Raw genomic sequence first — 10,777 nt, 5'->3', positions numbered from 1 at the left:
GCCCTGTACCCCAGCTCTGCAGAGGACTGGTGATTTCCCAAAGAAAGAAAGTTCTGTGTACCCTTCTACCGCATCAGCTTGTAGGGCGGGAGGAGCACTTGCTACCTGCAGAGCAGGGTTCCGGTCTCAGCTAAGGATTAACGCCATCAGCGGAGTTGGTCAGAAGTATCAGTGCCTGGGCCCCCGCCTGCTACAGTGGTTCTCAACCTTCTGGCCCTTTAATATAGTTCCTCATGTTGTGACCCAGCCATAAAATTATTTTCGTTGCTACTTCATAACTGTAATGTTGCTACTGTTATGAATCGTCATATAAAGATCTGATATGCAGGATGGTCTTAGGCGACCCCTGTGAAAGGGTCATTCCACCGCCAAAGGGGTCGCGACCCACAGGTTGAGAACCGCTGTCTGCTAGAACCAGGGCATCTCTCTCTCTCTCTCTCTCTCTCTCTCTCTCTTTCTCTCTCTCTCTCTCTCTGTGTCGGTGTGTGTGTGTGAGTGTGTGTAAAGCCCCCTAAGTGATTTTGATTTGCAGCCAGGATTGTAGCGAAAGTATTGCCGCCTCCAGGAAGCACCCCCTGATGTACTGCCCTTGTCATCGGTGCCTATCCTCTGTACAGACCATTATCTAGCCATTTTCTCACTGCATTGTGTGTTTCTTTCATTTCAAGACACAATACCCGAGAGTAATTTCAGACCCCGCCTGAGGTTGCTAGTAGGACTTCCTGGGGGCAGAATTGGCTCCAGAATTTGGTGGAGCTCAGTTTGGTCGTTATAAGCAGTGAATGCATTCATAGAAAATGAGGAAACAGGCCAATGGAACTCATTCCCAGCAACAATGAGGAAGGAAAGTGCAGGGGCCCAGGCAGGGGGCAGTTCTGTGTCTGGTGCATACAGCTTCTCAGAATACACTTTCAAGTTGGTGTGGCCACTATTTACCCAAAGCAGCACCCACCCTTTAAGGAACGTGTGTTGTTGTTTTTAATTAGTAAAGAGATGGACCATTGAAGACTTGTTTGTGTTTGTTTGTTTCCTTTTCAATGCTAAAAGCATGGGCTTTGCAGCCAAAATGGCTACTTTTGAATCCTGGCTTGCTACCTGCTATCTGTGTGACCTGGAATAAGTTACTGAACTTCTCTGGGCCTGTTTCCTCCTATTTAAAGTGAGGATAATAGATAATAACTGCACAGTACTTACCTGGAAAGCTGTGGTGAAGGTTAAATGAATCTATGTGAAGCCCGCACTGTAATTATATGCTCTTGTGGTATTGTTATTGAGACTGGCTATGGTAGGTGCTACCCCAATAAAAGTATTAGTAATACATAGTTTTAATGATCTAATGATACAGACATTTTTAAGGCTTTGATTTAATGAATTTTCAATGTACAGATAATGTTTTTAGCAGCTTCCGTTATAACTTTAAATTGAAGGAGAGGATTTTTTTTTTCTCACACTCAGTAGAAATATGTTTTAATAAGGGGGAGGGGGGAGGCTCTTTTCATCAGTAGCCAAAATCTTTGAATTCTTCACAGTAAGTAGTTGCCTTAATAATTTTGTCTACACCACTGTGTATATCACTCCGATTCCTTTGTTGCATTTGATACACCAATTTAAAAGTTGAGTTTAACTTAGAGATAAATGGGAAAAATAATTTTAAAAATATGATTTCTCAAAACATTTCTGGTTTGTTGCATTTGGATTGAAACACGCTCTATTGGCCTGTGCTGAGCAGCCTGGAGGATGTTAGTGTCCGGAGGTTCCGCCCTGGATGCCGTGGAGAGGGGCTGTGCGGTGTGCGAGCGCGAGCAGTGTGACGGCACCGTGGGCTTTGGAGGAAGCCCCGATGAGTTTGGGGAAACCACGCTGGACGCCATGATCATGGACGGGTAAGGACGCTCCCCAGGACCGAGCATCTGCACCATGGCTTCCTGCGCAGCCAACACCATAGTTGACCAGTCTTCCACTGAGAGCAAGATGGGTGATTACATAAGCTTTGTCACCGGGAACAACCCCCAGCTTGTTACATGGCCTTTCCAAACACGGTGTTTCCCTCTCAGTTAAAGCAAAGTCCTATCGATCCTACAAATATCACATGGAGGAAGGTAGGCCCTAGCACAGGAGAGCCCGGGACTACAGAACTCTGTCCCTGACCTGGCGAACGGTCACCCACCGCCGTCCACAATGCTGTGCTTGGCCTGACCTGCAGCCTCGACACCCCTTCCAAAGCCGTAGGGGAACACGCCAGGGGGAACCGGGAGGCTTAGTGCTGTGCGAGTTTGTGGGAAACTGACTTAATTTGTCCAGTTGGGGGAATGTGGGTGAACTTCATGGATGTGCTGTGACTTCTGCATTAAGTGGGTGTTTATTCTACAGGTGACTGTGGCTTGAAGTAAAGCAGTGCTTTTTTAATCTATGAGTCTGGAAATGCCGTCATAAATCTCACCGCATCGTTTTTCCTTGCAGCACCACCATGAATGTAGGAGCAGTAGGCGACCTTAGACGAATTAAGAACGCTATCGGCGTGGCGCGGAAAGTCCTGGAACACACCACACACACACTTTTAGCGGGAGAGTCAGGTATATTTTCACTCTCCTGCAGCGTCTAATCTTCTCTCCGTATTCACTGTGAAGAAAGGACTCAGTATGAAACAGTGGATAAAAGCTGACCCAAGTTCAAATCCCACTCTTTTACTTACTACCTACTTACCTTTGGATTTGTTACTTCTAAATTCTCACTTTCTTCACCTTTAAAATAGCACTTTAAAAAGTTAGTGTATTGTCTGTAGATGGGGAATTACTGGCCTGAAAGAGGACTCGGCTCCAGTTCTCTCCCTGAAACACCTTTTAGAGGCGTAAAACCCGGGGAGCATTATAACCTGAGACGACGGGAACAGATGGAGCTTTGCTATGGCACTCCCGGTTCATACCAACATCTTACAATCAAAACTGACTTCTAACCATGTATCAGCTCACAGCTCCCACAGGTGGTGTCCAGTTTTGGTGAAAACTACCTGACAGGCGAAGGGTCTGGTCTTCGTGGGCTCCCGTTACCCCTCCAGTGTCTCTAATCTCTCCCACACTGAGCACTGCGCCCTCGTTAGAGCAGTAGGATTCTTCATTGGCGGGAGGCGTGCCTGCTTTTCTGGAACGTGGGAGAAGGGAGGCGGTGGGGAAAGGGAGGGGGGAAAGGACAACCGTCATAGCACATACCCCCACGGCCTCAAGCAGATCGCTTTTGGGAAGGACACACGGAAGCTGAGGTTGAGAAGCTGATGCCCTTAAAATTGTTCATGTCTGAAGACTCCGCTGTGTACTCTGGGCTGGTGTACCCCACGGAAGAGAAGGCTGAAGTACAGCGCTTCCCGCACATAGATTTTATTTAGAAGACGATCATTAACTGACTTACATTTTTCTCTTCTTTCCAATCCCCAGCCACCAAGTTTGCGGAGAGTATGGGCTTTGTCAACGAGGATTTGTCTACCGATACGTCTCGAGCGCTGCATGCAGATTGGCTTGCTCGGAATTGCCAGCCCAATTATTGGAGGGTGTGTACACATACGCGTGAAAAGTAAATGCTTTCACAATATGAAGTGACCTCCCTTCTGCTCTCTGTGGTCTACCTGGTGCCTAAGGCGATGGTTAGCACCCTGGTTACACTCCAGAAGCGATGGATGATTTAAGTTTTTAAGTTGACTCCCGGCTTCGGTGTTTCCAAAGCCTCTTGCTAAATGTCCTCAGGAGAGAGCTGAATAGTTGTCAGACTTGGAAGGTTCCCTTATGGGGAGAGGGGCCTGCCTCAGTCGGAACGGCTCTGCTTGTATTTCCTTTGAACAACAGTTTCCAAGTCTAAAACATCAAAGTTTGGAAACCATTGGTCTAAAGTATCCCTTAGCTTGTACCCCTGTGCAGTTCCCCAGGATCTCGCCCTGGTGGGGCTGGAGTCTCTAGACCAGTGGTTCTCAACCTTCAGTTCCTTATGTTGTGACCCAATCATAAAATTATTTTCGTTGCTACTTCATTAATGTTGCTACTGCAGGGGTCCTCAGACTTTTCAAATAGGGGGCCAGTTCACTCTCCCTCAGACCGTTGGAGGGCCGGACTATAGTTTAAAAAAAACTATGAACAAATTCCTATGCACACTGCACATATCTTATTTTGAAGTAAAAAAACAAAACGGGAACAAATACAGTATTTGTATTTGCATGTGGCCCGTGGGCCGTAGTTTGAGGACCCCTGTGCTACTGTGATGAATCATCATGTAAATATCTGATATGCAGGATGGTCTTAGGCGACCCCTGTAAAAGGGTCATTCAACCGCCAAAGGGGTCGCGACCCACAGGTTGAGAACCGCTGCTCTAGAGTTTTAGATACCTAGTATGTTACTGGTGGGGTACTTGATCTGTCCACTGTGGGGCTTGGAGCCTAGGTCAGTCTGACTTTGCCATTCAGGGTTTTACTGTGGGCTGTCGCAGCCGCTCATCTGTCTCTTCCCCAAATCCTAATTACCTTTGAGGGTCCCAGGAGTGTCTGGGGTTAGTGCTTGAAAGAGGCCTCTGTGTAAAACCAGGTCAGGGCGGCCCTGAGCGCACTCATGATATGACATGAGAAGTCCGCTTCCTGCTGTAATGCTAATCCATGCGTTCCACCTAACTTTATGAATTTGGGTTATCTTCTTGAGCCTTTGAGATTCATAAAGGAATCGGAGTAAAATTTAGACTATGTTCACTTGAACCTGGCTTTGAAAGAAAGATGGTTTTAAAATTGAATTGGCTTTGAATTAATAATTCTTCTTTGGCCCAGGGAACAAATCATGAAATTTAGAGGTCAAGTTGCAGACCTAATTCTGTTGAGGATTAATATCAAACACAAAGTCTTGACTTACTGTCTGCCCTTATGCTGAGAACTTTAGGCACATAAAGAGAAAAGCGGGGATCTTTTCCAGAATGAGTAGATTTTCCCCCACATTATGTAAGTCTGAGGCCAGGAGGTACTCAGTAAAATTATATCCATCTGTTCCCAGAAGGCTCAGTTAATCTTTGGCTTTTAATTCTTATCTTTCACGTACCAGATGTCTTTTTGAGTTCTTGCTAATGTTCGTGATTGTACGTAACTACTTGCCGATTTCTAAAATCGCCCTTTCTAAGAAATAAAACTTAAATCTTTTTTACAGAATGTTATCCCAGATGCTTCAAAATACTGTGGACCTTACAAGCCACCCAGTATCTCAAAGCAGGATGGTTCTGCTGATGGAGAGACAGGAGCTCATTATGGGCATGACACTATCGGTAATGTGCCTTTGATACAGTTTTTGTGGTTAAAGTTAAGCCATTTTTAATTGCCTTTCTGTGGTTCTTAACTTTTTCATCCCTATTCATGTGGCAGAAGGTGGTTTTGATTGTTTTAACGGGCAAATTAGACTTTAAAGATATGTACCTACATACAGCGTGCACGTGTGCACACACACAAACACACACATGCATTCTTTCTTTGGCATCTGTACACATTTTGACACGTTACCTTATACAAGACCCTAATATCTAATGACTATTCACTTGTGGCTTTTTAATGTTTATTTCTGTTTAGCTCTGTAATAATTTGACATTTGCCACATTCACGTGATCTTTCCAGGCTGTGATGTTGAAAAATTCTATTAGTCTGTGTCAGTGATTTTCTCTGGAATGACCTTTGAAAAAGCCTTGAAAAGTAACTGAGGAAACTGAAGAATAAGAATATGGGGTGTCCACCAGATGATGCTGTGAAACCAGCTCATTAAAAGCACAAGTTATAGTTGGTATCATCTGCAGTATTCCCAAATGTCCTATTTTCTTCTACCTGAAATTCACGAAAGAGGAAATTTACATCACCAACTGTTCAATTATTTGGTTATATTTGAGGTAAACTTTATAGTTGATACCTACAAAGAATTTTTTGTTTTAACTCCAGGCATGGTTGCAATCCATAAGACGGGACACACTGCTGCCGGTACATCTACTAATGGTATAAAATTCAAAATACATGGGTCAGTGTTTCTATGAGTACAGCTCTCACAACTATACACTGAGTACAAACCCGTATGTGCTTGCTGCTCTGGGAGGTGCAGAAGCGAAGGACAGCCTTACCTTCATGGCTGAGATGAACAGTTGTGACAGAGAGTAGATCAGTGTCTGCCAAGTGCCAAAGGAGGGAGGCCCTGGGTGCTTGAGAGTTGGGGGCTAGCAGTGAGCCGATTAGGCTGGGTAGTCAGGGAGGCCAGTAGGGAGATGCTGGAGCTGAGCCTGAGCCTCAGGAAGGGAAGGGGACGTCCAGGTGAAGGCACTGACAGGGCCGCGGTCCTTCACACAGTGCAGGGCCCCCGCTGGCTGGAAGGGAAACTGTAATGTCGGGGCCGGGAAGGAAGACGAGTCAGATTTCAAGGGGTCTTAAGTTGGTGCAGTATTTCTGGATTTTTTTTCAGAGTAATAGAAAAGCATTGACGGGTTATGACAGGGAAACACTTCGGTACAGTTGGGCACATTAGCTAGAAAGCAGAAGTCGATAGTAGGCGAGGAAAATGAATGTGAACCTGTTGAGGTAATTCAGAAAGTAGATGACCAAGGATGGGAATGGTGGAATAGTCACTATAAGTCTGTGCCATCTTGATAAATAAGCTGGTATCTAATTCTTAGAGAATTAACGACGGTTTGTGGAAATCCAAGTTGAAACTTATGAAAATCCTTTTCTCTGTGTTCTGATGAAGAAATTACTTAAAACAGTTATCCGTGGCTAAGTGGAAATACCTGCCATTATTGAAACAGCTCATAAAATAATTTCAGTTTGCCACTGATTTCCGGTCTTCAATCACTATGCTGTGTCCTCCCACAGTCGAATCGGAGATTCTCCAATTCCCGGAGCCGGCGCCTACGCTGACGACACTGCCGGGGCTGCCGCGGCCACTGGCGATGGGGACATACTGATGCGCTTCCTGCCCAGGTGCCACTTCCCACCTTTGTGACTTTCTGACACCCTCAGAGGAGAATTGTCTGTCAAGGTGGATCATAATGTTCCTGCCACGTGACCCAAATGTGTGTGCAGGAGCTTCTGAGAAAGTCTGCTCACAACCCGGTCCCTGTCTCGTTGATAGCATAATCACTCAAACTAAGTAACCCTGGTCCTCTCAAAATAATATTTCTCACTCGACTTCACAGATGAGGATACTTATGATCCATGTAAATGATGTAAGGCCATGAGTACAGGAGCTGTGGTAACTGATGATAAAAGTCAGAAATGCAGTCACTGTGTCCAACCCCTGGAATATAATCATGATGGGGAGGTGCTTCGCACAGGCCCAGTGTTTTTCCTATTGATCGTGGCCTGTTTCTTAAAGATGGCCTCTGTCCTTTGTGACCTCCGGCTGTTATTACTGAGTAACAGTTACTCCAAAATAATAGTCCTCCGAACCTGATGGGCGGATGAATTGACAGGCATCGAATCAAGGTCTGCATGCGTTTTCCGCTGCTGCCACCGCCTGTTAATTTATTCTGTCAAACTTGACAATTTTGATAGTTTTAGATTCCCCTCTTAAAGTAACTAAAGTTAGAGTTAGTTTAATTTTTGATTCTCAAGTGTTGGCTCTGTTTCAATCAGCTACCAAGCTGTAGAATACATGAGAGGAGGAGAAAGTCCCACCACAGCTTGCCAGAAAGTGATTTCAAGAATCCAGAAGTATTATCCGAAGTTCTTTGGGGCTGTCATATGTGCCAATGTGACCGGAAGTTATGGTGAGTCGTATTTGGAATTTGTGTGAACTTGCAAATGTTGATGAAAACATACCCTTTTGAACATCCGTATGTATATTATTCCTAGACAATGGAAATGGGGGATGTTGAGTAGGCACTGGGCCAATGTTCACCGAGGATCTGTCAGGACCCACAGTGTTAGCAGTACACGTGGGCCCTGCTGCGGCTGACGGGGGCTGCGATGCGATCTTCGCTCCGAGTCCTCTGCCCGCTGTCCTGAGTGCCCTTCTGCTCAGTCCGTGCTGAGATGGGCGAATCGAGTACGATGCTGCTATTAACTAGAAGTAGAAAGGGGTAACTTATCTTCCCTGCTTCTTCCCCATTCATTATTTAAATGTCCTAGTCATTTAGATCTTCTTGGGGCGCCACGGTACAAAACGCATTAGTAATTAGTAAGCCTAAGAAGTTAGCGGAGTGACTTTTGTACTGAGCAGGTCCTTGCTTCATTTAAGTTCTGTCGGAGCCTAGCGTGGTTTCAAAGCGTTTCAGGATCGGCCGCCGTGGCTTCTCATTAGTGCATTTCCCGATGGGGAAGATACACAGCTGACTGATCAATATGACTTATTAGGTTAGACTGCTTATTACTGAGCTTTGATCTTTTACTTCCCACAGTTCTGTATTTGAAAAACGTGTTTGAAGAATTCCTTACTCTTTTCTTAAGTACTGAGATAAAAAAGTCAATATAACTTATGGGAGGGAAAGGCTTTATGTATAAAATAAGTCAGTTTCATTGATTTCCTCTTAAAAAGTAAACCTTAAAAGGCTCAGAGTTGGATTTAATAGGATGTAAAATGATGATGATATAATGATGGCTGAATTTAAATTGTAGGTGATAATTATATAATTGTAGATGAGTCTAGTCCAGTGGTTCTCAACCTTTTGGCCCTTTAAATACAGTTCCTCATGTTGTGACCCAACCATAAAATTATTTTCGTCGCTACTTCATAACTGTTATGTTGCTACTCTAATGAATCGTAATGTAAATATCTGATATGCAGGATGGTCTTAGGCGACCCCTGTGAAAGGGTCTTTTGACTGCCAAAGGGGTCGGGACCCACAGGTTGAGAACCATTGGTCTAGTCCCATATAGTGAAAGTAATGGCATTAGGAGGACACCTTCCACATGTCTGTGCACAGGTAAGTAGGGCGGCTGGAAGCCACGTCAGTGAGATGAACTTGATTAGATCAGAGTGTCGACCAACAATTCTGCACTTTCTATGGGAACAGAAGAGCAGGTAAGAACAGGGCACCTGGGAGGGGCGGGTTCTGGGTGAAAGATGGGCACGTGCTAGTGGCTGGGGGAATAAAATCCTTAGATACCCTGAAAAATACTTTTTTTTTGCTAAGGAAAGAATATGAAAACAGTAAATAATGGTAGCATTTGTATAGAGCAAAAAACAGCCTATATTCTGGGGTTCAAATAGACGGCTCACCCACAGGTCCCTTCCTCAGGGACTGTCGATCTGGGCACGGAGGCGGAGGATGCAGCGTCCCTCCGCGTGGCCTGGTCGGACAGCAGGCGGTGTCTGGTCCATGGTACACAGGACCGTCCTGTGACCAGGCGGCGTTCTCTTTCCTCGGCCACAGGTGCTGCTTGCAATAAGCTGCCAGCGTTCACTCAGTTCAGGTTCATGGTTTATAATTCTCTCACGGAGCAGCCCGTGGAGGAGAAGGTGGACTGCGTCTGAGCCGCTTCTGCGTCAGCGTCTGGATTTGGAGGAGAGAAGCAAAGGCCGACTGCCAACTCGCCGTCGCTGCGCAGGGGGCGCTTGTTCTACGGTCTCTGTAAAATAAGCACCAAAATAAACGTTTGCTGAAGTAGCCCCCTCGCTGTCCACGTGTGAAATTGTTGTTCTCCATTTTATTGAAGCTTTGTGTATTGCCTGAAAATGAATGTGCACCTGTGTGTATCTTTTATATGTTTACAGTGTGGGTGATATTTGGATTTCTACTCAGTGGTTTAAGGCATTGTTTGTTACTTTGAGGATTTCTTTCCATAGTGATATCTTAAAGCCCAAAGAAATCGTCTATATTTGGAGACTTAAAAATATTCAGATTATCCATGTTTTTTAGACCCAAAGGAGAAAGTAAGGGTGAGGCCAAACGTGAAGAGTCCTGATTGAATTTCCGTGTGGCCCAGCCACGTGTCTGCTGACAGCGTTTCGGTTTTGCAGTCTCCTCGCCGGTCTGAAGAGGAAAGGATGCGGGTGGTAATGAGGGCGCTTTTGCTTTGTGCCTGTTGGAAAGTCCAGCCACCTTCTGGCGGGCAGTCCGGCTAGTCTGCCCCTCTGACAGGTGCAGGGTGCGGGCAGGTTCTCCTGGTGGGAAGGTCCCCCAGCCACAGAAATCTCTGCTCTTCTAGCTGCTAAGGTTTACTACAGTAATTCCTCCTGAGAACGACTTAGGGAATGTGACCTCGCCCGTGGTTTCACTAATCGCCTGTGCTGAGGTTGGTGTTTGCAAGAAATAAGTCGTCTAGCTCGGCCTGGTTTCCCTAAGTGCCGGTCCCTGTCCGGCCGATAACGGTACAGAGGTGTGTGTGTGCTTTCTCAGCACCTCTGTTCCTTCAAAGTCAGTACCTTTACCCTCCGCAGTCGGTCAGGAAGCCCTATGGCCAATATTGTCCTCGGGCATCAGTGTATCTGTTATGTTTTTACCTTTACTCATCGTGATATTTAATGTTTTTTCTCATGTAGGGCTAGAAAGCTGTAGTTTTGAGGATGCTCTTGGCTCCCTTGTTCTCAGACCATGCTGTGTCTCACTGCCTGGGAGCCCTCTGCTCCATCCCCAGTCAGATTCTTCATGAATGAGAACTTGAAGCTGGAATTAGCAGCTACTAATGGTTGCCCGGAAACTAATCCTATATAATAAAAGCCTAATATGATAAGTGTCCAGTCGTCTGTTCAACCAATCAAAGCGTAATATGCTAATGATATGCTAAGGCCACTCAACCGCTCACTATGATGTACACTGACCACCAGGGGACAGACGCTCAGACTGGTAGGT

General features: G+C 45.6%; 1 protein-coding gene across 1 annotated transcript; it reads left to right on the top strand.

Moving 5' to 3' along the window:
• Positions 1 to 1,646: 1,646 nt before the first annotated feature.
• On the top strand, positions 1,647 to 9,612 carry AGA (aspartylglucosaminidase). The gene is made up of 8 exons (XM_006772659.2): positions 1,647 to 1,883; positions 2,461 to 2,573; positions 3,429 to 3,541; positions 5,167 to 5,281; positions 5,940 to 6,015; positions 6,858 to 6,965; positions 7,620 to 7,753; positions 9,359 to 9,612. The coding sequence occupies exons 1-8, from the start codon at positions 1,738 to 1,740 to the stop codon at positions 9,457 to 9,459; spliced, it is 906 nt and encodes a 301-aa protein (XP_006772722.1). The 5' UTR covers positions 1,647 to 1,737; the 3' UTR covers positions 9,460 to 9,612.
• Positions 9,613 to 10,777: the final 1,165 nt, after the last annotated feature.

This window comes from Myotis davidii, unplaced genomic scaffold (genome assembly GCF_000327345.1).
Source record: "Myotis davidii unplaced genomic scaffold, ASM32734v1 scaffold184, whole genome shotgun sequence".
In the NCBI taxonomy this organism is placed as follows: Eukaryota; Metazoa; Chordata; class Mammalia; order Chiroptera; family Vespertilionidae; genus Myotis; species Myotis davidii.
Note: the sequence above shows the minus strand (reverse complement) of the source record. Positions and strands in the feature narration are given on the sequence as shown.